Source organism: Orbicella franksi, chromosome 1 (assembly GCF_964199315.1).
Source record: "Orbicella franksi chromosome 1, jaOrbFran1.1, whole genome shotgun sequence".
Taxonomy (NCBI): domain Eukaryota; kingdom Metazoa; phylum Cnidaria; class Anthozoa; order Scleractinia; family Merulinidae; genus Orbicella; species Orbicella franksi.
Window position 1 is genome coordinate 41,258,964 of NC_138145.1, and position 26,180 is coordinate 41,285,143.

At 38.5% G+C, this 26,180-nt stretch overlaps 1 protein-coding gene and 1 long non-coding RNA gene across 2 annotated transcripts; both read left to right on the forward strand.

Annotated features, from left to right (window-relative positions):
• Positions 1 to 1,039: 1,039 nt before the first annotated feature.
• On the forward strand, positions 1,040 to 2,767 carry LOC145484622 (galanin receptor type 1-like). Its single transcript, XM_081463224.1, has one exon. The coding sequence runs from the start codon at positions 1,241 to 1,243 to the stop codon at positions 2,549 to 2,551; it is 1,311 nt and encodes a 436-aa protein (XP_081319350.1). The 5' UTR covers positions 1,040 to 1,240; the 3' UTR covers positions 2,552 to 2,767.
• A 3,661-nt stretch (positions 2,768 to 6,428) lies between these two features.
• On the forward strand, positions 6,429 to 24,939 carry LOC145462765 (uncharacterized). Its single transcript, XR_014041258.1, has 4 exons — positions 6,429 to 6,489; positions 9,457 to 9,534; positions 13,908 to 13,984; positions 21,990 to 24,939. It is a non-coding gene; the product is annotated as an uncharacterized LOC145462765 (long non-coding RNA).
• The last annotated feature ends 1,241 nt before the right edge of the window (positions 24,940 to 26,180 follow it).

Consider the following 26,180-nt stretch of genomic DNA (forward strand, 5'->3'; position numbering starts at 1 on the left):
ATTATCTAGGCAATTTGAACACGTAGAACCAGAAAAAGTCACGTTCGTGAGGTAGGAAAATAAAAATCGCGCCGCGGGAAATCTATCTCCTGTCTCCTCCATTGTCAGTCTGATAAATTTGCTATGTTGCATTTGTGTGTGAAAAAATAATTAAGATATTTATCTCTCTTGCAAATAGGCAAATTGATAGTTACCACCTTGTTACTAAATACAATTTCTAATGGTTGTCGTATACTACGAAAATTTTTAGCTGTTTTTTTTTTTTTTTTTTTTTTTTTTGGATTTATTTTAATGGACGTTTTAGTCTTAAAACGAAATTAGCTCAGTTTTTGGAAATAACTCCGAAAGATAATCGTTCGCAATTGCTCGTTTCATAATCAGAAATATAAACTATTAGATTCATTTGCAGATATCTACTGCTTCCGCTGCCATTATCAAAATTTCCCCTACCCCACTTTAATATTTATTAATTATATCTTCCTTATCACCAATGCAATTGTCAGTATTGAAATCTTCCCACCTTTAATCCCTTTTACCCCAAGGTTATTTAAACAGAAGACATAATTAACCCCAGATTATTACACGTTTTGGGTTTGCGTTTACTTTCTTAGTAGTGTTGGAGCCTCGTTAAGGGGCCGGGGGACGGGGTAGGGGGGCTGAGTATCCTCTTTCCCGTTAATTTTTGGCTTAGATATCCCGTACTCCCCAAAACCCCTAAAAGGCCCTCGTTATTTCCATGTTTATTTTCCAGGTTTGCTTACCCTTAAACGTCACTTATTACGTATTGTACTAATGTATTAGTGTAATGTTACAATACGTACCTTTTTTTCTTAGTTTTGCAAACTGACAAACACTTCCGAACGATATATATCTGCAGTACATTATCTCTTTGTTCCTCAAAATAGATTCATATAATTAAGGGATAATGTCTTAGTGGTGATCGTAACACAAGCTTTTGATAGCTGTATTTAGCCAATTAGAGCGTAGAGAACGTGCAGTAATGTGCTCGTGCCATACACGGCCAGTAAATAAGAAATGTGATCTTTAACTTCTGTTTTCACTATCTGCTTTTAATTTGTTAGCAGCTAGACTGACTGGAGAACGAAAGACTCACTGGAAAACAGAATCAACTCATTCTCGTGGGCCTTGAAGAGCAACTTCGGTCCCATGGCTAGCTAACGAGGGCATTTTTCTTCAAAGAGAAGATCTACATTTGCCATTTGCGACATTTTTCCACGAGATGAACAACTCTACAAACGAGTTGTCGAGTAAAAATCAGACGAAGCAAGGATCCACAAGTTTGAGCGAGGCTGAACGGAACTTTAAAATTATATTTTACTTCTGTCTGTTCGTTGTTGGTTCCTTGGGAAATCTCCTGGTCATTGCAGTCGTAAAAGCAAAACGTAAACGAACTATAAATGATTATTTCATTTTAAACTTGGCAGTGTCAGACCTTACGTTTTTGTGGTTTTCTCTTCCTTTCTACACCTATGAGCTTTTCCAGGCATTCTACAAAAACGTATTTTACTGCAAACTTATTTGGCCCATGATGTCGGTGACTCTCTCTGTAAGTGTTTTCACCTTAACATCCATGGCGGTTGAACGATGTCGAGGAATCATAAATCCCTTACAACCAAGAATTAAACTGCAAGCTACACTGGTTTGGATTCTGCTTATATGGATTTGCGCTTTTGTCACGATAACCCCTTTGATGGTCGTAACGCGACCGGATTCTGTGCTGTGTTTTGAAGAATGGCCGAAGACATATTACCGTCAAGCATACACCGCCGTGCTGTTTGCCCTTCAATACGCCATCCCGTTGATTATAATCGCCATAGCGTACCTGCGAATCGCCTTTCGTCTAATCACATCTAAGTTACCAATGCGCACTTCTGTCAACGCTCGCGGACAAGTTGTCAGACAAAAGTCAAGAAGCGAAAATGTTCAGATCATACGTACACTAGCTGTGATTGTGATTCTTTTCATGGCCTGTATGTTGCCCAATCAGATTGCTTGGATGCTGTTCGATTTCGGTAGTGATTCTCAAAAGCACCTTTCGCATGCTTTCTGGATCAGCGCGGAAGCATTAATATTCCTCCACGCATGCGTGAACCCGATTGTATACGGGACATTAACAGGCCAGTTTCGTCAAGGGTATGTTCGGTATTTACGATACGCGTTCGGCTGCTGTCGAAAAACCCGAATAGGCTCACCCGATTTTTCGGAAATCCGGACACGTGACAAACACACAAGACGAAAGAGTAGTGGTGTTATAGTCCACGGCTCTCTGAAATACAAAAGTTTCGTCGACAGAAGTAAAACCATCAGTTTTCAATCGCAGTCCTCGTCAAGCTTATCCATAACCGGAGAAAGCAACAGCGTTCATGGAGGCTCTCCTTCTGCTCGGCATCAACATAATACAAAGATCCAAGCAGCGAAAGTCAACAAGCAGAATTGCACGAAAACGAAAGTACTTTTGAAATTATCTTTTGCAAACTCTTCTTTGGACATGTCTGATGAGGAACATAGTGTTCGGGACACGAAATTGTAATTGATGTAATCCGTGTTAGTTGAAGATAAAAACGTTCTGCTCCAAACACCGCACGAAAATTGAATTTACTGTATATTTGATTTTCGTCAAAGGCGAGGTCAATTTATGACCATAGCTTTGATCCAACCTTTGATGCGCGTCTAAAATTAGTCAAATATGTCATGGTTTTTTATATATGTTTGATTAATGTCAAAAGCGAAGTCAAAAGAATCAAATATAACCAGCTTTGACGCAAGTCAAAAGAGTAATCAAATAAGCTAAGGATTTGCAATACATTTGATCCTTGTCAAAAGCGAGAGATCAAAAATGTCAATAGCTTTGACGCAACCCTTGATGCGCGTCAGAGACGTTCAGACTCCACAGCTTTGCCTACTTTACGGCTTTGTTTAACTTTGATCCTAGGTCAAAGGACGTGGTCAAGGAAAAAAAATCAACTTATAAACACCCTGTGTTAATTTCGTTATTTTCCTGTTGAACAGAAGGTGGCTCAAAAGTTCCTAGCACTTTCCAAGACGTAGATTGTGATGGGTCAATATTACCCGCGCTCATAATCAGTTGATACTACAATCATGGTATCCCAAAACTGCCCAATCATTGGAGACGTTGTCATTTTGGTGACACAATAGGTTACCTTAGCATCACTATGACTGGCTAAAAACAACCTTGATATTATTATATTTAAGATAACGGCCGAAGAAAGCAGATTTTTCTATTGTCGAATTTCGTTAAGCAGGACAAGATGCAACTTTTAATTTTGCAAAAGTTAAACAAAACACCTGTAGATGGGGCTCAGAGCCACGTTAACTTTTCAAAAGAAAAAGCGCCAGTATCTGTCTCAATTTTTATAGCTGAAAAGCAAAGGTTTACACGAGGACTTTGATTCATCACACTGTAAGTATATAAAAGATAAAGCAGCCGTTTCCAACTCCCTTTTCATAATCTAAAGGATGAGGTACGAAATTCGCGACTTTTAAAAAGAAAAAAATCTCGTCTCGCGGTCGCTTGTGGGACTGTTATGATGAGAAGTCATACAGACCCCAGTAACGATCCCACGGGACACTGCGGGGTGAGACTCCCTCCAGATTTCTTCTCGTGACGTCATAACCGTGTATATACGTCTAGTCATCCAATCGAACACGCACTATATCATAGACGACCGTAACACATGTCGTTCGTTATATGTTATTTTGAAAGCTTCTCAAACCAGGTCATACCTTTCTGCCGAGAGAACCGATCTGCAAACAGAGGCGACCGCTATAGAATAAGAAACGATCTACCCGGCCATTCCAGACATGAAACCAATACTACCTAAACTCTCTCCGTTATCGACCAGAGACATGGTCGATATGGACTGCGAGGAATGGGACGTGAATCTACTCACACATGCGCAAGTTATCACCCATTTTAAGCCAATTCGCAGTAATAGATTCTATTGAATGTCGTTCTTAGCTGTTTCTTTTGAACGTTCAGTGTTAAATGAATTTATCGGTGAAATTATGGCGTCCTCGTGATCAGTGTTTCCGCTTGCTATGTGGTCTACATGTAGCTCGATACCCTTCAACTTTTTTGTTCCAAGACCACCTGCGATCATTATACGCTCTCTTTTCCTGGATCGAGGGCGAGATAGTCCCCCGGGGTACACCCCTGCGTGACCTATGATGGTTATGGCGCCTCAAAGGGTATATAGTTTTTAAGCCAGTCTAGTCTGAATTTGACCATTTTAATTTGGTCTCAAAAAATGTCCGCACACTCCGGTCCGCCCACGCTCTCTTTTCCGGCTAGCGAGAGAGATTAGCCCCTTGCGGGTACCCCGCTGTACAAACTATATAGTTATGGGGCTTCAGAGGGTATGGTTTTGAAGCCATTTTGGTCTGAAAAATGTTTGCGCAATCCGGTTAACAATGAGGAATTAAGAACCTTTTTCTAACTTCAGCGAACATTTTATTTTTTCTAATTCATGTCGCTCTTGAGAAAAGTATGTTGTCTAAACCGACGCACTTGCTGGGTAAGGCCTTGTCTGAAAATAGTGCGTCGATTTAAAGATCAGGTTTGAAAAAGAGTAGAGAAAACAGCGTTTTCTGGTCTTAAAAAAGTAGGGCTTTTCGACGCGCCGCACACCCCCACCCAAATGTTCGTGGAACACCTCCTCTGGCAGATGGAAAAACACCATTACAACCGGCTTCTCGGGAAAAAATTGAGGGAAAGAGGTTTTAGAGTTTTAGCAGTAAGATAGAATTCTCCATTCTTGTAGCTCTTTCCGGTGTTAACCATGAAAAAAACTCTCGCGTGTTTTGCCATCACGCCCTAACAAAGTTAAGTTATTTTACATGTGTTAAAATGCCTAATGGCTGACTACCTAACTACCTATAAATTTCTTTCCAGAAGGTACGAAAAGGGAGGCCCTGTCCGGTATCTACGGTCACAACTAAAGTTTCGAACTTTTTATTGAGAATTTTATTCAGATTTAAATTTGCGTTTTTAATTATTTTAGGAGACAAACTCGAAAGGGATAATCTCTTTTGTCTCCTTCTCACCTTTCATTTCATTTGAAGTTGAATTTGAATTGAGAATAAACAGTTATGTTATGTTATCACAATCCGTAAATAGATTAAGGGCTCATTAACCGATTTTTTCAAGCCGTTGCTAGGGAAAATTTATTCTCATATAACCTCGTCATTTTTAGTTACTTCAGCGTTATTTCATGTGTTTTAACTTTTTCATGATCAGCAACACTAGTGATGACGTCATCACGCTACGCCCATGGTCATGTGACTCATTCTGAAAAAACGCAAAGGCTCCCAGGCAAATTACTTTATCGGAATTTTTTTCATTGATTTAATATTTTAATTTAAATCCTCATTACGCTATGCATAGATTTTGTTTCATTTATAAAAGGTCAGATTTTGAGAGAATTTCAAAATATTAAAAAGTTCGTAATTTTCTGAAGAAGTATGATTTTGAAAAAGAAATGCATAGCTATGTTTCCAACGTTGGCTTTAATCGAAATCTGTCGAAAAAAGGCTGGATTTAAGGAAAAACCGCGTTTCTTTTAGCATTTAAAGAAACCGGAAGTGCACCCGATATGTATTGGAAGTTACCCTATCAGCGCGTGCGCAATTTACACTACCAGCTCACTTCGGTAAGATCAAACAAAGCCACACGGAGTAAGTTTTTCTCTTTCTATTGCTCTTGTTTTTCCGTCTTTCTCTTATTTTTTCTTTGCTTATACTTTTCTTACTTTGCATTTTGTGAAACACAAAGAAAAACATCTAAAATGTGAGCGAATTTGGAAGTTATTGAGTTATTTTTATTTTCTTCGCTCAGGCTGACGTGTGCAGCCGGAAGTGAAATTTCACCTCCTTAGCAACCCGCGCGAGCGCGCGCATAAATCAGTTGATGGGCCCTTAACGCGCGAATATTGTCACGAACAACTCGCGCGGGTAACGCGCGAGGTGAGTGAACTCTCCCAGCATTCTTTGGAAAAACAGTTCGTAGATATAGTTCATGGTAGGCCACCCATATAGTCTCCCTGCAGTTTGCTTGTATTTACTGCCGTTTGCCTGCGGTTAGCATTTAAATATGGTGTTTACTTGCAGTTGGCATTTATTTACTACTGTTTGCTTACGGTTAACATTTAATTACTGCTGTTTGCTAGCGGTTAGCATTTAAGGAGTAAAGGGGAAGGCGATTATATGTGGCCTACCATGAATTATCTGCCGTTCGTCCATGTTGTTGTTGAACGAGGTTGAAAAAAGGCAGACTAAAAGGTTAATTTTTTCCTACTTACTCTGTATTTAACGCCTTTCATTGTATCGCTGCCATGCTTTGTTCGTATGGAGGACTTTCTGCTTATCACAGTGTACCTGTTGTATATTCAGGGAAGAACCTCGCTGGGAGCTGGACAGCTTTAATGGCGAGCGATTGAACTCGGTTTGCAGGTAAGCTTTATGGACAAACTAAATATATTTGATTTGTTTAGATTGTTAACTGTATTAATGTCTATTTCTTCCCATTTTGATCGGGTCCCAGCTAGCTTCTTCAACTTCGTTCTGTATGAAACATCATCATGTATGTTGTGATTTTCAGTACCCCCCTGCCACAGTATTCGCGAGTGTTGCCGCCCCCCTCCACCCGTGGTATCTTCAGTATTTCCGCGAGTATGGGTAGTAAGATCGTATAAATAGAATGGCTATATCTGTCTTGGAAGGTGAGTAATTTTTCTCAGATGAATTGTTTGTCTAAAAACGCAGACTGCAGACTAAGGGTAAATGTAGACTAGGGGTAAATGCAGACTGAGGGTAAAAATGCAGACTGCAGACTACAGACTTCATAAGTTTATATCATGTTTTTTACATTATCTAGTGCTGACCATAAACAGGAGTTTTCAGACTAATTGTAATAGCCTTCAAGCAGCCTCACATTTCAAAGGTGAGTCTGCTTGTGGGCTATAGTTTTTGTGGTAGTGAAAGTCTGCACTCCAGTTTTGAGTCAGCCTGAATGTCACTCTGGTTAGCCTGTTGGCGTGAATGATGCTCCAGTGTGAATGTGAAATGGCGACATGACAAAATGACAAAATGACAAAATGATAATTTTGTTCCACTGAAATTTGCATATATGTTGATTTGTTCTATTTTCACCATTGTTATTTCACCATTTTGCCACTTTGTCATTTTTGCATAATTTATCTCATTTTGCCATTTCACCATTTCGTTATTCCCCATTTTCCCATTTCACTCCACCTCTAACAGAGACTGCATGCACTTGAAGATGAACAATGTACTTGTCTTGTAGCAGGCCTAGCTGGGGTGCCATTTTGCCATTTCGTCACTTTGTCAATTTTTCATTTCACCATTTTGCCATTTTGCCATTTCGCCTTTACACCTTTACGCCATTTTGTCATTTAACCATTTCCACATTTTACTTGTTAGGGAACCCGTGTCAGAATTGGTGAATAAGTTTGGAGTGGATTGGTTGGGCTCAGTTTTCAGACAATGTTTCTCGGGAATTCCCTTTTTTGCATGTCATGTCAACTGGTTTTCAGGTTAAAAAAAATTGGTTTTGCTTTGCTTTTTAAAGGGGTGTGGACAAAGTGTGGGTATGGCCTACCCTATGGCCTACAGGTGGTCAGATTTTTAAAAACATTAACAAAACATCAGTAAGAATCAAACCAGTAAGCTGGCATAAAATTATATCCCTCTAATAGCGGTATACTGAAAAGTCACTAACACAATTCTCAATGGCAGCGGGAACGAAACAATGCACATCTTGCAGCACACAGCCTTGAAACAACCTATTTCTCACTGTCCTCTCGACATCTCGCTTCCCCAGCCAAGCAATCAATCATAACAGCAGGTTAAGAGGAAGGGAAAGGGCCAATATTATGTGGTCGCTGAGATTATCCAAAATGGCGGCTCCACGATCCATACTGGCTGCCAGTTTGTAACATATAGTAGAGTGCTAGTGTAAACATGTAATGAACAGTGTTGTATCGGACAACATCTGCAGATAACAGAACGAAAACAGTATGTTCCAGGATAATTTTTTAAGTACCTGTTTAGTGCTATATAGAGTACTGAATTTGTAACATGCATCCCAGGACATACAGGCATCACCTTCATGAACAATTCACAAACTTAACTTGTTTTTCCAATTGAAGTGTGATGGCATATCAGCACAAGCGGCGTATTAATTATTAAGTTGTTCTCTGTACATTAGAAAGCTTATTTGCGTTGGGATACTATATGTATTGCAGGACATTGTGTCAAAAACTGAGATAGATCACACAAAGTAATTGACAAATTGAACAATCTGTTTATTTTTTGTTTTCTTTTATCTTAAAATAAACATCCCAAGTTTAGTTAATTAATTAATTGCTGGATATTCCCAGCGATCACATAATACCGCCTCTTAACCTGCCATTATATTTGATTGCTTGGCTGGGGAAGACGTCGAAGACAGTGAGAAATATGATGTTTCAAGGCTGAGTGCTGTAAGGTTTGCATTGTTTCATTCCCTCTGATGTTGAGAATCGTGTTAGTGACTTTTTAGTGTACCCCTATTTAGAGGGATATAAGAGACCCTGAGAGATATAATTTTATGCCAGCTTATTTGTTTGACTCTCACTTATGTTTTGGTAATGTTTTTAAAAATCTGACCACCGGTAGGCCATAGGGTAGGCCATGGTCTACAACATGGGGCTTTCCCCCTAAATTGTTATGAACTGCAGAATATGCATCCCCTGGGCTTTCAAATAGCATATTAAATTCAAACATCTGTGGAAATATACCGTCCAGAGGAAGAAAAATTAGCTGTTCAGTTGGGACAGTTAGTGAATTGCAAAGATCATGCTGTAGCCCTGCAGGTCCAGAAACACAGCATGTGTTACAGGTCATTTAAAATATTGTGACCTCAAAATGATTTCATGTGGACAAATCTCCTTGCTTTGTTAGTCAAAAAATATTACATTAAGGTTATTAAAATCCCTCTAAAATGAAAATTCAGTCACAGGACTGTCACTGTCCCTTAATAATAATCAAAAAATGGCCATCGTTCTTTTATTAACACATACCTGTATAGATAAATTTTCTAAATTGCAACACATTTCACCAAGTTGATGTAAGAACTTGACAGAGAAATAAACATAACCAAAGAAATAAAACGGTGCTGGCATATTTCTTGGAATGATTGATGCTCTGTCAGTTTATATTACTAATTTTCACTGAATCTTTATTTTCCATCAGTGATCACATGTGATACACATAGCTGTCATTAAAGCACTTGACTGACTTTGAGTCATTTTGTTGTTTACAAGCGTATTCCTCTGCCTTTAGAACAGCTGCCTTGTGAATACATTTCTTTCTGATTCTGAATAAATTTCAATATTTTATTTACTTATTTCATTTCAGATTCTACCCTCAGATGGAAAATACCAGAATGGCTGCTGTGAAGTTTGACTGAAAAAGCTCATGATATCATTTGCTCAGGTGTGAAACATTATCTTTGTTAAATATATATACTTCTACAGTGTTTAACGTCTGTTCAGTTTTGTTCCCAGACTTTTGCTTCCCTAACTCTTGAGGCCTACTCCGTTCCAAGGAATGTTTACAATTAGTCTTCATCAGTGGCAGACCCAGACCTTGAGCTAAAGGGGGGGGGGGGGGGGTAGTTTTGTTTTGCTTTCCCCGCCGGCTTTTCTTCCCTCTGTGATTTTTCTTTTTACCCGAAAAAATGGGGGCCCCGGATGCCCTGGGCCCCTCCCCTAGATATCTGCCACTGTTCACCACCTTTAAGTCAGCTAAAGTACATATGTACACATGTATGTAATACTGCATTATGTTGTACACATACATGATGAGCTCAAAGTCACTGAGGAATTAACAAAGACAAAGAAGAACTTGCTTACATCAAAACTCATTTAGCAACCCTCAAACACGTAGGTCGTCACAATTAATTTCTGAGTGTAACAACGCTTGTTACTTTCAGATACATGTAGCAGCCTTTCTTGCTATCATTGCTACTGGTTCAGCTTGTTGTATCTGTTGATTTCATTGTCTCTCATAGCACTAAATACATGTATTTTCTGCTCAGGGCGCAAAATAATTTCCGGAGAGTCTTCGGGCACAATGACTGGCCAAATTCATTTTAGCTTGATCACGTATCGGTTCTGGCTGGTCAAATTTATAAGATAAATAACTCTTAAAACGGGACCATGAACCAAAACGGCGTTATATATTTCCAAAAAAGTTGTTGCTTAGAGCTTATAGCACTTTAAAGCACTCATTGTCAACAATAAAAATAAATTACGCTGGCAAAATGAAAACAAGCTTGTGATGTGTATTAATAGGTGCACTGTCTGTAAGATTAACCTGTAACACGTTAAATATCATTATCGTACACATTAAATTTGTCTGGCGTCTCCAAATATAATGATTTCTGGTGTACATGTGAGAACTTGATCGAAAAAGTTGTATTCATCAAGAAAAGCTAAGTAGCCAGGCATTTTATTTGGGTGTGCGCAAACTCCATTGTCTGCCTTCAACGAGTGAATTGTAACCAATGGTTCTAGTTGCATTGCACCCAGGATTTCAGATCAAAGTTCCGCAATACACAGCGACTCGCTACATACTGATGACAACTGAAATAACTGAACAGCAGGGAACCTTTAATTTATTTCATTTTGATTACGACTGAATGTGACCGGTAAACATGACTGGCAAGACAAAAGATTGACCAGTCAAATCCCCAATCAGTCTGGACAGACATTGTTTGTTGACGGGCCGTTATTTTGAGCCCTGCTGCTTTATTAAAATTTAAAATTTTATAATACAGATGATTTCTGTTGTCTCGGCTGTTTGTTTGTTTGTTTGTTTGGTTTGAGGGTGTTTCGGGCTTGCATTTGTTTGCATTCATTTCTCTACTGTTCATTCAGTTTGGTTGTTTGGGCAGGGTGGCGTCTGTTAATAATAATTATTGCGTGCAGGCGTCTGTCTGTGCTTCTAACGATCTGTTTGTTTGGTTGGGTTGTGTTCGGGTGTTTGTTTGCTTTGCACTTTTGACTGTTCAGAGGCAGTCTCTGCAAAAGCGGTCCAGTCAATCTGGCTTGAAAAAAAGATTTCGCTCATTTCTTGTTCAAGGATTTCTTGTTTCACTAAAACCTAGGAGTATCAGTAGTTCATATAGTGTGATCCTCCACGTGAGGGTTACATGTATGTTCATCTTTCCAATCTAAATATTGCATGAACTGATTGAAGTTTCAATTTTTTAAAAATTCTATCTGCATTCCAGATGCTTATAAAAGAACAGTTGCTCAGAAGAGCAATTGTGATATTAATATCCGTTACTTCTGTTAAGAAGTCACTCAATTTAGACCAGTCGTGAAATTTGACCCTACCCCTTTAATACGGTCAACCCGTTAATACGGCCAAATTTTCATGGCCTGTTGGTGACCATATTGACAGGGTTCCACTGTAGGCTGCTGGTATCCATTTATAATCCTTGGTAAAGTAAGTTACTGTTTGAGTAAAGTACTGTGTTCAAGATCATAACTCAAGGACTTTGGGAAGGCTTCTTAATCTGGGGACCATTTCTAATCACTTATTATTATTTTTTTAACATAACATATTTCGTGCACAACAAATTACAACACACTACTTAAACTATACTACTTATACTATACTACTTATAAAGTTATGTTAATACTTATACTATTAACAATACAGTACTAAAACGACTTAAAGAAATATGAAACTACTTACATGTACAATATGATAACTTATTACTAACAAAACGATACTTATGCTACTACATGCATGAATACAATGTAGTTAAAAGTTGTTAACAGTGCTAGAATTAACAGTAGGTCATTGGACCTTGTGCAACTAAATTTTGAAAGTTTTCTGAGTATTATGTTACATTATGATCGGACATGATTCTACAGCTCCAAAATGAGTTGGCTTTTATTTAGGAAGATTTTGTTTGCAGACCATGTTTGCTTTAAAACATGTTTTGCTTTCAATAATAGCTTCTCCAGACTGTAGAAATAGCCCCATAATGCATTGCAAAGCACACTTGTTATCTCATGTATGAGCTCTACAGATTGAGTCATTGTGTATACATATTATATAATAATTGCTTTGACCAAATTGTTATGTAGTAAAAATTGATTCCAGCACTGTGCTAAGGTTTACAAAAAGAGCCATTCACAATCAGTTGTGAAAGAGAAAGCCAAGTAATTAACCATGTAGTCTCCTCCGCAGCCGTTTTTTGGGATGTCACGCAACGCAATGCGTGACATCCCAAAAAACGGCTGCGGAGGAGACTATTAACCATGTAGATGTTTTTTGTTTTTGTTTTTTTTGTCAGTTTTGCATGACTTTTCCTAAAATGATTGTGAGAATTCTTTAACTTATTGGCAGTTATTAAGTTTTTAACAATCCTGTGCATGTACTTGTTTGAAAGGTACAGTGTAACCTTGATTCAATGAAAGGCCAAGGGACTGGCAAAAAATGTGTGCTAAAACAAGGTTTTGTTATTTTCCATATATTGTACTATTACTGGGGCCAGGAAAATCGCTTGTGATACGAGGGACTTTGTTATATAGATGTTTGGTAAATCAAGGTTCCACTGGGGAAAAAAGAGTTAAAGAAAATTAAAAGCAGCATGTCTCATTCTTGCCATCATTAAACTCAAGAATCTGTGTACAAAGAGGAGAAACAGTTGGCAAAACAGAATTTGTACAAATGTACACATCCCAACGATGCCTGCATGCAAATTTTTCAATAAGATTGTTTTCCTTTTGTTAGAATGTAGGAGAACCAAGAATCCATGCTAAGTCACTGTTAGATATACATATATATAATTATGGCTTGTACAGCAAAATTGTGTAACTGTGTACTCCTCCCCTCTTTATGTTGAAGAAGACTATGGCTGTCTGTGTGTTTTTTGTTTTTTTGTTGTAAGTTGCAAGATACAGCTGTATCAAAATGACAAACTTTAGCAGTGCAAGAATGGTTTAGTTGGACTAATGGAATTTGCATGCTCCCTTTAGCCCATTGACTCTCGTGCCACCCATAACGGGCTGTGACGAGTGTCAGCCTTTGTTCCACTTCTGACATCATCACCTTTGACCCCATTTGGCATCATCTATACTCAAGTTCTGCAGGCCAGGAGGAAAAGATCTTTCCGCTGATACCCAGATCAGAGTGATCGGCTCAATGGAGCCTGAAATATGCACGAAAATGCTCAGAAATTTGAGTGAGAAACTTGCGGCACAATTTCCTGCGACTACATTTAGCTACTCCAAAATCCGGCTACTTAGCTACTCCAAAATTTCTCAGAAATTTTTGAACTGGAAGCAAGCCCAGTAGATGGTCAATCACTGCAGCAAAGAGATAAGAAAAGGAGAAAAAGGAAAGGTGACAAAAAAAAAATTAAAAAAGCGTAAAGACATAGGTCACTTTCTCGTCCCAAAACTATCTCGAAATTCTGATTTCTGTACATACCTGAGCAAAAGTGTTGTAAAAACGCGATGTCAGTGGAAAGAACGGCATGCTGTCATTTTGCAAATGCTTTTTTGAGTAGAATGGAGCTAATGTGGCCCATATCCAGGCTGAAAACTTCCAGAATGTCCAAAACATGCATTTTTGGCAAAAAGCTCTGGGAGTCAATGGGTTAAATTTATTGACATCAGTGTGAACCCTATTCGATGTCATTTAGTTCAGAAAACATTGAGGAGACATTGCCTTAATCTATAAATTCTCTATGCTATATTGGCATTTCATTAGGGGAGTTAGCATTTTGAACTTAATGGAAACTAAATACATATGAATTACAACGAGAACTAAATTTTGTTTTCCAGATGAGATGTACATGTAAACAGGGAACCAAGTGGATCAGAAACTTGGCAATCAGGATTTAAATGCAGCAGTTATCCAGGTAAACTAATAAATGTGATTTACAATTATCGTAAACACCAACGGATAAGCCGCACCTTTTTACTCAAAATTTTCCTTAAAAATCGTGGATGTGGCTTATCGGCGAGAACATCTGGACAACATGCCATAAATTTGCGCAAATTCATACTTTCCATCGAAAATTTATAAGCCAGTTAAGCAAACTAATAAGAACTTCAGTAAACAAATAATATCAGTTGTCTCCTAAAAGAGCCGTTTTTGTTCATAATTACAAGCTTACATTATGTTCTTGCTGCTAAACGCATGAAACCTTCAGTAAAAAATCTTTTAGCCAGTTTAAGGTCGCTATTCTAGCTCAGTCTAGAGAAGCTAAACATCGCTTGCAGTGTTTCAGCCAGAAAATTTTACTTGAGGGCCAAAGTGGCCCCTAAAGATCTTTTTTAGGGGCCAATTTTTTAGGGAAGGGGCCAATAAATTGAAAGCTACAGAAGGAAAAAATGCATCAGGGTACCAAGGAAAATAAAGCAGTTTATTAGGATCTATGATAAAATTTAGTATGTGCTTTTTGAAGTTTTTCTACTCAGTAAAGTTTCTTGTGAATCAGATACTAGTATGAAGGATCCGTGCATTACAAGAGAACAATCCTTAGGCATACATGATGTAGTCAATGATCAAGAGTTTGCAATGCATTATAGTGCGATTTCAAACACGGTCAGTTTTCCAGTATGAGAGAATCCATACAGCAAAGTAAAAGGACAGATTGACTTCCTTTCTTATGTTGAATGTTTCAGAAGCAACTATCTTCAATATGATTTTCTAGAAGGACATAATGTGTGACAAAATAACCGTTATTGATCGTCAACACAGAGAAATGTAGTCGCCATTATGCCATATTATGGTGACTAAACAAGAGTTTTTGGTGGGTCGGTACATTTCGCTGACCCATGGTAGTCCATGTACTACCCCGATGGACCTGGTCCATGGACTACTTGAATGGACTACCCATGGACTACCCTAAATGGACCACCGTGAAATTTGTGGGAGACATAAATTTAATGATGCTAGAACCCGAACAGAAGATGTGATCGATCGACAAACACACTACGGAACATTTGCGATTTAACAGATTTAACGATCCCGAACAAAATCAGATCAGAACAGTTGCGATTTAAGCCTCAAACGTTTCCTACCTTAACATCTGGACCTTTGTCACAAAACATTGGATTTGAGCGAGTTTTCTTTTGTTTAATACCTACATGATAACACACGACATTCACATAACCCAGTACACCCATACACCACCATCTTGTATTTCTTCCCCCCAGGCCAAATGAGTGTAGCTAGCAGGCGCAGTAGTCGCTCACGAGTCGCTCACGGTCGCTCACAATATGAAAAGGACGCTAGATGGTAAGTGGAAATTTGGCATATATAATCGCATTCATCTCTGACTTGTGAGCCAATTCTTTACGTCATAACAGGGAACAAGAAAACCAACTCATTTCCTCTATTTCGGTTGTAATATTTTGTGACAAAGGTCCAGTTGGGGATTAAATCTGTTACATCGCAAATGTTCCGTAATTGTGTTTGTCGATCGATCACATCTTTTGTTCGGGATCTAGCTTTGTTAAATTTATGTTTGCCACAGATTTCAGGGTGGTCCATTTAGGGTAGTCCATGGGTAGTCCATTTAAGTATTCCATCGACCAGGTCCATCGGGGTAGTCCATGGACTAGGGGTCAGCGAAATGTACCGACCCGTTTTTGGTCGCCAAGGACGAAATGTCAGTTGCATTGGCGACCGTATCTATCATAATTTCAAGCCCTGGGATGGCTTTAAAATATTATGCCTGTAGTCTTGTAAAAGGAAAGGGCCAAATTGGCCCTTTTTTCGTTTTTCTGGGGGCTATTTCTGATTCTAACGCGGGATTCCCGCAATGGCGCGCTCTGGCGGAAACACTGCGCTTGGTAGGGCATCTCCATTCCACCACAAAGCTGTTTACGTGTCAACAAAGAAAGCTTCGAGAGCTACTTGTGTCCAATACTCCATTTCCTGGTAAAATGCCTGGCTACTAAGCTATGAACGAACGAATGAATGCGTTCACACTCTTCTTGTTGTATGTAAAATTCTATTGAAAAACTGACAGGAATGAAAAAATCACTGGTTTAAAAGCAAAACATACCATAGAAAGATCAAACATATGTCAAAGTTGGTAGACATCATGTCCATACTATTGCAAAACTAAAATTATAGGTGAGGGTTTCAGTTTGAAGTATTCTCTGGTTTCAATGTTTGTGAGTTTATGCCGGTTTACATCAATAAATCAAGAAATGTACATGTAAATAACTTTCTCAAGCTCCACGTGTGAAGTATTTTGATTTCTTTGCAAAAACTTTTTTTTCCCGAAATTTGAGTTCCCAAACTTGGGGTGCGGCTTATCTGCAAGTGCGGCTTATCCACCAGTGTTTACAGTATATTACTCTTGATTAATCAAGTTAATACTGCTTTGTAGCATTCTTATTGTAACAGTTATGCCATTTTTCAGGGGGGGTTTTCATGACCTGCAAAAATCTTCACTCAAAATCATTATTCCACTCACACATTTTTTTTCAGCAAAATTTTCACGACTCAAAATTACAATGTTTTTTTTTTTACATTTGAATTAAAATATATCTTTCATTTAGTGGCAAGAAAGATGTCCAACCTTGAAATTCTTTCTCATAAGTGTTAATTTACAAATTGTCTTCTCTTTTCCACTGCGGCCTTTTTCACCTGGGGTAACCTTGAAATTGCGCTGAATTTCTCTTTTGCAATCCATTTTTAATTACAATGATGAACTAGAAACTGGGCTTTAATCCATTTAAATGATTAACTAATTGACTGGCTAATTGAGAGGTTGATTGGCTGGTTGATGGACTGGCAGAAAGACAGATTAGCACTTTTTTAAGTACACTTGTGAAGTGCATCAACTTGTTGTTTTCTATGTGCTTCTCTTGTGTTCTTTGAAGTTCCCATGACATGCTTACTTGTATATATGTATAACTCAACAATGCACTTAGGTATGTTACAGTGCATTTATTGAAACCGGGGCCACCCAGACAGTGAAAACCAATCAGATGGCAGAACTGAAACAATAGATTCCAACATTTTCAAATCCAGCCAATCAAATGTCCTACAGTCAAACCTCCAATAAGCGACCACCCAAAATGTCAAGCCTAGACGGTCGCTTATGGAAGGTGGTCGCTTACGAGAGCTTGGACCATATTGGGTCAAAAGTTTTCCTCATAGGCATATGGTAACTGCCAAGACTTACCCCATGCGCCAACGCCGATGCCATGTTTTATTCGTATGAAAACTCAATTTCGAGAAAAAAGTTCGGTTTTTCTCACTGAGAAATTTCAATTTTTGTACTAGCAAGGAATACGATAATGTTACAAGACCTAATTATCTAATTTCCACTCTATTACATGTATCTGTCAAGTGGTCGCTAACGGGAGGTTAAAAACACAGAAAATTTCAAACTTTTAGCTCTCAAAGTGGTCGCGGTCGCTTACAAGAGGTGGTCGCTTACAAGAGTTTCGAATTATAATGAGTTGACTTGAAAACTTTTGGTATTTTGAAAAACTGACCGCTGAGGAAAGGTGGTCGCTTATGAGAGGTGGTCGCAACCAGAGGTTCAACTGTATTTTCAAATCCAGCCAATCAAATGTCTGGTACAAAACAATGAAATCTCAACTTGTTCCTTGTGATGTTTACACGTATGCAATTAATAAATTGTTAAGCTCAAACCGTTAGTAGTTTCACGTGCTTGCAGATTTACACGTAAGGAGAATTATACGCTGCCCAGCTTCCTATGGGTTGTTTGGTTTAGAAAATACATGGAAAGAAAAGCTGCTTAAGCGTGTCACTCATAAATATATATCGCCACCAGAGTGTTTGGTGTAGGGTTTGAATATTGTCGCTGCTGTTTAAAAGAAACCCTTCAAATGGCCTCTGAGTAGTTTCGCATGTGTACAGGTTCGAAAATATGTACAAATTGGAAAGGGATTATTTTCGATGTAACTGGAAGGAGCTGAAAGCAAACTTCAAGCAGTAGAAATGAAAAGTTGACTTGATACAAAAATGGACTTGTAACCTGAATTCTTTGTTCACAATATCTTCGATTTTTCCATCCAGGGGAGGTTTAGTGCTATTGTCTTTTGCTTTTGCCCGAGTGATTTTACTCGCTGAGGCTTTGATACTACGCTGCCGAAAAAAAAAATTCGTTTGAATTTTCCATGAAGATATTATTTCAATACACTGATAACCCAGAAAGGGAGTTCAAACTCTGAAATTTACAGCCGCTGAGACAGTGAAGGCGATGGTTTTTCCGAGAAGTGCGTGGTAAATAACCGAAAGCTGTGTAAAACTAGAAACATCCACAGACAACAGGAGCGGAATTTATTCTGTAAAAAAATGTCAAAATCTGTTATTCTAGGATTTTAAACAACAACTGTACAAGTGACATTTTGTGTGGCTGCACGTTCACAGTAGAAAACCGTCAATCTAATGAGTTTATCACACTTGTCAATGTAAAATCTAAAGTAAAGCAACAAAATATTTTCTAACATGAAAGTACTAACAGCTTGAGCTTGACAATAGTGCTGTAAGCACCACAATGAACAAGTTCAGATTTCATTGTTTTGAACCAGACATTTGATTGGCTGGATTTGAAAATGTTGGAATCTATTGTTTCAGTTCTGCCATCTGATTGGTTTTCATTGTCTGGGTGGCCCCGGTTTCAGTAAACACACTATAACTATATCCCAATAAATATTATTGACAAAATATCCTGTTAAACTTCTGGTTGGTCTCTGAACTGATTTATTCATTGCCTGTGTACATTTAATTGTTTAAGATAACAAATCAGCAAGTAGAACTGGCATGGTGATTGATTGGCAAACAAACTGGCTAACAGGTTAACTCAGTGATAAACTGATATGTAGACTATATGACATACTGACCAGGTGAACTTCTATGGCGATGAAATACGTAGCAATGAGTGCCTCCCTTGGACACTTTGTTAAGCAAATGTAAAGAGCAAACAAGGTGATTGAGTGACTAACTGCCTGACTGAAAACTGGCAACTGAATATACTAACAGATAGCATGATTTGCAGAATTGCACACACAGACACACAGACAGACAGACAGACAGGCAGGCAGGCAGGCAGGCAGGTAGGCAGACTGACTAACTGACCTCTTAGTTGACTGATTCACAGACTATTTGAGATTTTGTTAACAAGACATCAACATTGTGTTGACTAAATTCCCTCTTAGTTAACTGAGGGCCGTACAGGGGTATTCTTGTGATGATTTTACTTTCCATGAAATGTGAATTTAGTAAATTATTCTTCATGATCAGTGACTTGAAGGTTTTGCGTGACCCGTGAAGAACTTACAGTATCAACCGATATTCGTGATTTCATTACTCTATTCTATGTGATTTTGAGATGAAAGTCCTCCAGAAGATTTATTAAGACTGAAAACATCAAATGTGACCTCTGTATAATTATTGTAACGTTTTGTAAAGCGTCTGCAACTACCAAGTAACAGAGAGCTTTCCTTGATGTCCTTCTCTTGATTTTCAAAAATGTCATATGACCTACAGTAGTAACACTCTTTAGAGCGTAAGAGCAAGTTATTACCTTATTACAAATTTACCAAGAGTACCTTGCTTGCTTATTTTCTTGATTCGGGAAAATGACATTTCTATATCCATGATCTGTAATTCACTATTTTTTCTACTCGTGAACCGAGCCGGAGACCCCGTCCTGTGCGACCCCCTTAACTGTTAAGTACATGGTAATAATTGAATGGCTTAGTGCAAGACTGACGTAAGTGACTTTTTCGTGTGAAAAGTGATTTTTTTGTTCAAAAGCGCCCGAATTTTTGCATGTGGTCTCCAGCGTAATAGGAAAACATTGCCCTGTGTTTGTATTCCTTGTTTTTTTCGCCTGATGTACAAAACAAAGTGGAAAGTTTACTCGCTCAAAGACGGGATCTGGAAATGAATTTCTTCAACTACGTTGTGACGTAAGCTTGCATTTGCATTATTTTGGCGCGCAAGACAACGTCAAGCTTTCTATCAGACAAGTTGAAACCTCACCTGTTGCATGAAGTCTGCTTTATGACACATATTTGCGCCCGCCTGGCGGTGGAAGGACTTCATTAAGTCCGGAAACCCGTTAGTCACTAGAATATCTCAAAGAAGCGAGATGTGTTCCTGTTCCAAGATCGCTAAGCGATCGAAGGCACACTGAAGCCAGGCGAGGAGTTTGAAAGCACTTCTCATGCAAAAAAACGAGTCGATGACGAGAAGTGGCCCATTTGCCAAATGTTGCTGTGCAGAACGTTTGGAAATATAGAAGTGCTTTTAGTCTTAAAAAATCTGTTTAGTCGGCCCGTAGGCCTTGCCGTGTTGAAGTTGCTCAGGGATATCCCATAATAATCTTTAATGCATCTCGATAGGTCTTGTCAGTCGATCTCAGTCGGCAATGGAAAACGTCACAAACTTACATTTCGCTCAGCCGACGGAATATTAATTGAAACAGAATCGACGGCAAAGATATTTTTTCACTGAGAAAACTAATGTATTACTTCATTTAGACAAAAATAGCCCTAAGCCCCGATTCTTTCCAGGAGTAAATGGCCGATGTTTTCATGTAAGAGAAATGATTGATCCAAAGTCGCGATTGTTGACCATTGTTGTATTACAGTGTGACAGTTGACCTTTCGGGAACTGGGGCTAACAAATGCCAATCATATTATGGACTAGCGGCTTTCGATCGCTTGCCTTTATTATCATGGAATCCCAATGGAATGATTCGTTTGTGAGGTTAGAAGATGGCGAGAGAAAGAGACAACAGTGTAAGTCTTTGTTCTTTAAATATGCCATTCCTTTTGCTATATATTTTCCCTTTGTTTTCGGTTTTCCCGCTTAGATTCAGTTCAATGTTTTCACAAATATACAGGGTATTTAATTATCGCAGAGACGGAGCAATTTCAGATTGATTCAGCCGTTCAAGTACTGTAATTCGGAAAAATCGTCTTTCTTCGAATGTCAAGCGTTAATTCCTTGTGGCAACATGTCACGAAATATGTTTTATAAGGTATTTGTTGTTCGTCACGCAGTCAAAGTAATGGCAAGCTGCGCTGTTATAGCACATTGCATTTCAAAACGTTTTACCTCATCGCAGTGGCACCTATGAAATGTCGCATTTCGCTAGTGATTTTCACTTTTTTTTTTGAAAGAATGCAAGCCGAACTCGTTTTTGTGCTAAACGAGTTTCATGTTTTCACTGATTGCAAAACGTATCACTCTCAGAAGATAGGTAACCACCAGTAATAGACACTGGTCGTTGACTTTATTTAGATTCACGATCATGCTGTGTTCATGAAATGAAGCGTTTTCTTGTTTTATTATTTTCCCTAGGCTAGCACCAAAATAGAACTAACCTTAGCACAAAGTGTATCGAGACTCTAACACTAAACCCTGGCCCTGGCCCTGGCCCTAGCCCTAGCCCTAGCCTTAACCCTAGCCTTAACCTTAAACTCTAGCACTAAAACGGTAACCCTAACACTAAATGCTAACCCTAGGCCAAGGGTTAGGGTTTGCTTTTAGGTCCAACGCTAGCCGTGGGGGTTATATTACCTTTACTGTAACTGTCAAGTTATAGGCTCATCTTTCTTTAAGGCCCATGTTCATCCATTTCGTTATGCGGCCCTGTATTATTGTTTTGAAGTCACCGTTGTCCTAATGTTTGTTTCTTTTTTTCCGAAGACAAAGCGCAAACCAGCTAAAAAATGTACGGGGCTATGCTCTTCTACTCAATTGAAGACGACACGCAAAAATTCGGGCGCTTTTGAACAAAAAAATCATTTTTCACCCAAAAAAGTCACTTACGTCAGTCTTGCACTAAACCATTCAATTATAAAAACTTCTATAAAATTATTTCTTAGCCTGACAAATACGCTTTCTTTCTTTTCCAGATCAGATGCCAACAGGGAGGACGTGGACTAAATCTTCAAGCAATGATCTTTAGAAGGGCTGCATGTTCTATTTTGCAATCCAACTCTTGGGTCAACCGGGTAAACAAAACTCTTTAATAAGCCAAGTTCCGCTCTGATTATTTGACTTCAGACATGCAGTTTGTGCCTTGATTATTTAGACAGTAAGTAGGAAAAGCTATTAAATCACACTATTTTAAACCAATCGTCCATGAAATTGTTAAATTTATCTTCTGCTACCAAAATTGATGTTCAAAAGTAAGATTTGTTTTTTCAGAATTAGATTGCGTTTTCACCGTCAAAGAAAATTGACTGATGGACTCATGACTAACTGACTCACTAATTTACTCAGGACTGACTTTTTGACTGACTGACTGATTGACTCTTGACTGACTGACTGACTGACTGACTGACTGACTGACTGAATGACTGACTGACTGAATGACCGACTGACTGAATGACTGAATGACTGACTGACTGACTGACTGACTGACTGACTGAATGACTGGCTGACTGACTGACTGACTGACTGACTCGCTGACTGACTGAATGATTGACTCATAACTGAGTGACTGACTTTTTCAGGACTGTTGACTGACTCACTGATGGACTGCTAGGGGACTGACTGATTGACTGCGGACAGACTGCTGACTGACAAACTGAATCACTAACTGTGATTGACTTACTCATGACTTTCTGAATGACTGATTGACTGCTGATGGATTGACTGATGCACTGTTAACTGACTGACTGATTGACTGCCGAGGAACTGTCGACTGACTGGCTGACTCACTCACTTAACAATGGACTGTGATTGGCTGATTGACTGACCAAAAGTTTAAACTGAGTGCGACATGATGTATTGGCGTTGATCTGTTGAACTTCCGTATCATACATACGACATTTTGAAAAAAAAAATTATTAAAAGATAAAAATATTTAAAAGTCACTGAAGAAAAATCTTGGTACAGTACATTGCATGTCTGAAGTATTGAACACAATCAAACCTCTCTAAAGGACCACCTTGGTTTGGCAAAGTACACAGATGGTCGCCTTTGGGTTGGTTTGACTTTATCTCCAGTTACTGTAAACCTTGATGGGTACGCTTCTCAAAGCATTTCCTCTCTTCTCCGCCAATATACCTTCAGATGTCATTAAAATCTTAAACGAAATGCACATTCAAGATCGCAACACAATGTTCTTTTGTTTTTCGAAATGTTCGCTTTTGCTCTACATTCTCTAAACAAAGAAGTCTGTAAATATCATTTTCTAAAACAACGGATGTTTACTATTGCGTGACTGATTTATCTTGTGTTACGAAAAGAACGTAATAATGTCACTCAAGATGAGAAATGCAAGTACATTTACAGGAGTTTAGATCCTCCGCTAAAGCGGAATAACTCCTTAAGAAACATCTACAAGATGGAGATAACAGCGATTTAATAGCAAAAGTTAAAACTATTATAATTTTGATCAGTTAATATGCAAAAATTTACTCGTTACGTGCAAACAGCATGCAGAAATTTGCATGTTTTCTTATGATTTCAAACCAGTTGTGTTAAGCAGAATTAGAATTACAGCTTTGCTTACAGCTTCACGGTTCCCTTGAATGAATTTCTTGATGTTGTATGATCGGAAAATATAGAATTGTAAATACACTTTAAATACGCTGGAGTTGATGTAGTTCCCGTGCATACAACAAATATATTTCAGAGCCATTTCTTTCTGTCTTGAAAGCAAATTATAAGCCGGCAAAGCATCAATAAAATAATCTGTACACGGTTGTGAATTTTCTCGGGTTTTTCAGCGATTATTTAGAAACCATTCTTTCATTGGAGAGGTTTTGGGAAACGTACTCTGAAGCAGTCCCAAGAGTGATGAGCATGTTATTTCTCCTTACAGTATTAAGATATTTGAAAATAATCAACTCGGGATATTCTCTTGACATACTACCAAATTCGCAAAGCAAAGATCAAATAACTTGGGGCAATTAGTAAGGAGAATTGATATGTCCAACTTGGGAATGAAACTCTTATTTTTACAGTAACTGAGGTCTTGTTAAAACTAAGCGGTACGATTCCAGACTGGTTTTAGTAAAGGGTTTGTTTCTGTTCCAATGTACGCCACAGATATGTTTAAATTTTAAGTCAGAATAAACGTTTGAAGTTGTCCTTCAGTAGCATTTCGGAATAGGTAAATATATTGATTCAATAGAGGCCTTGAGCTACTGTACTGTATTTTAATTCAAAGCTTTCGCCGCTCTACGGCATCCCTGATAATGCCGTAGAACGGCGAAAGCTTAGAATTTAAATACAGTACAGTAGCTCAAAACCTCAATTGAATCAATATATATTTATCTTTTTTTTAAGTTAGACTTTAAAACAATTCGGTACAAATTCTCTAAATATATTTCATTCGTATAAAGTACTAAAAAGACGTATCTGTGGCGTACTTTGACATAAGAAACGAACAGTTTACTAAAACTAAGTGTTGATGGTACTGCAACGTTTTATCAAGACTTTTCCCGAACTTGGCTTATTCTTGGTGAGTTTATCTGGTTCACTCAAAGTGGTTGGTTTGCAAAGTAAAACAACACGGGTGGAAAGATAACAATATTTTATTGAAATAAAAATTCTCTCTCTTATCCATAACTTTTATTGAAAAAAGTAATAATAAAAAAATAATCTAACCAATCTTGTCCCTGCTCTTTGGGTTGCTTCCACTCTGCCCCTCCATCTTTTTAAGTGTGGCGCATTTTTTCAAAGTGTTTTGCTTTTTTTTTAATTGTCGCACATTTAATGAAGTGTGCCCCATTTTTCCAACTGAGGTGCATTTATCGAAGTGTGCCCCATTTTTCCAAGTGTTCCGCATTTTCTTAAGTGTGGTGCAATTTTTTGAAGTGTGCCGGATTTTCTTAAGTGTGGCGCACTTTTCCAAGTGCCCCGCATTTTCTTAATTTTGCACATTTTTGCAAGTGTGCCCCATTTTCTTAAGTGTGGCGCATTTTTCCAAATGTGCAGAATTTTCTTAACATTAGAACATTTCTGCAAGGGTACCGCATTTTCTTAAGTGTGGCGCAGTTTTCCATGTGTGCCGCATTTTTCTAAGTGTGCCCCATTTTCTTAAGTGTGGCGCATTTTTTGTAAGTGTGCCGTATTTTTTAAAGTGAGACGCATTTTTCTAAGTGTGCTCCATTTTCTTAAGTGTGGCGCATTTTTCCAAGTGTGCCGCATTTTCTTATATGTGGCACATTTTTCCAAGTGTGTCGCAATATTTTAACTGTGGCGCATTTTTTTCAAGTGTGCCGCCTTTTTTGAAGTGTAGCGCATTTTTTCAAATGTGCCCAATTTTTTTCAGTGTGGCGCATTTTTCCAAATGTGCCGCATTTTCTTAAGTGTGGCCCATTTTTTCAAGTGTGCAGCATTTTGTTGAATATGCCGCATTTTTCCAAGTGTGCCGCATTTTCTTCGATTCAGTGTGGCGCATTTTTGCAAGTGTGCGGCATTTTCTTAAGTGTGGAGCATTTTTCCCAACGTACTACATTTTCTTAATGGTGTCGCATTTTTCCAAGTGTTCTGTGTTTTCTTAAGTGTGGAGCATTTTTCCAAGTGTACCGCACTTTCTTAAGTGTGCCGCATTTTCTCAAGTGTGGCGCATTTATCAAAGTGTGCCGTATTTTCTGAAGTGTGGCGAATTTTTTCAAGTTTTCCGCATTTTCTTAAGTGTGGCGCACTTTTCAAAGTGTGCCGCATTTTCTTAAGTGTGACACATATTTGCAAGTGCGCCGCATTTTCTTGGGTGTGGCGCATTTTTCCAATAGTTCCGCATTTTCTTAAGTGTGGCGCATTTGTCCAAGTGTGGCGCATTTTCTCAATTTTGCGCATTTTTCCAAGTGTGCCGCATATTCTTAAGTGTGCCGCATTTTTCCAAGTGTGCAGAATTTTCTTAACTGTAGCCCATTTCTGCAAGTGTGCCGCATTTTGTTAAGTGTGGCGCATATTTCCATGTGCCGGCATTTTTCTAACTGTGCCGCATTTTCTTAAGAGTGGCGCATTTTTCTAACTGTGCCGTTTTTTCTAAGTGTGACGCATTTTTCCCAGTGTGCTCCATTTTCTTAAGTGTTGCGCAATTTTCCAAGTGTGCCGCATTTTCTTAAGTGTGGCAACTTTTTCCA

Coding starts and splice junctions, on each gene's coding strand:
- LOC145484622 (XM_081463224.1), top strand. CDS start 1,241: ATGAACAACTCTACAAACGAGTTGTCGAGTAAAAATCAGACGAAGCAA.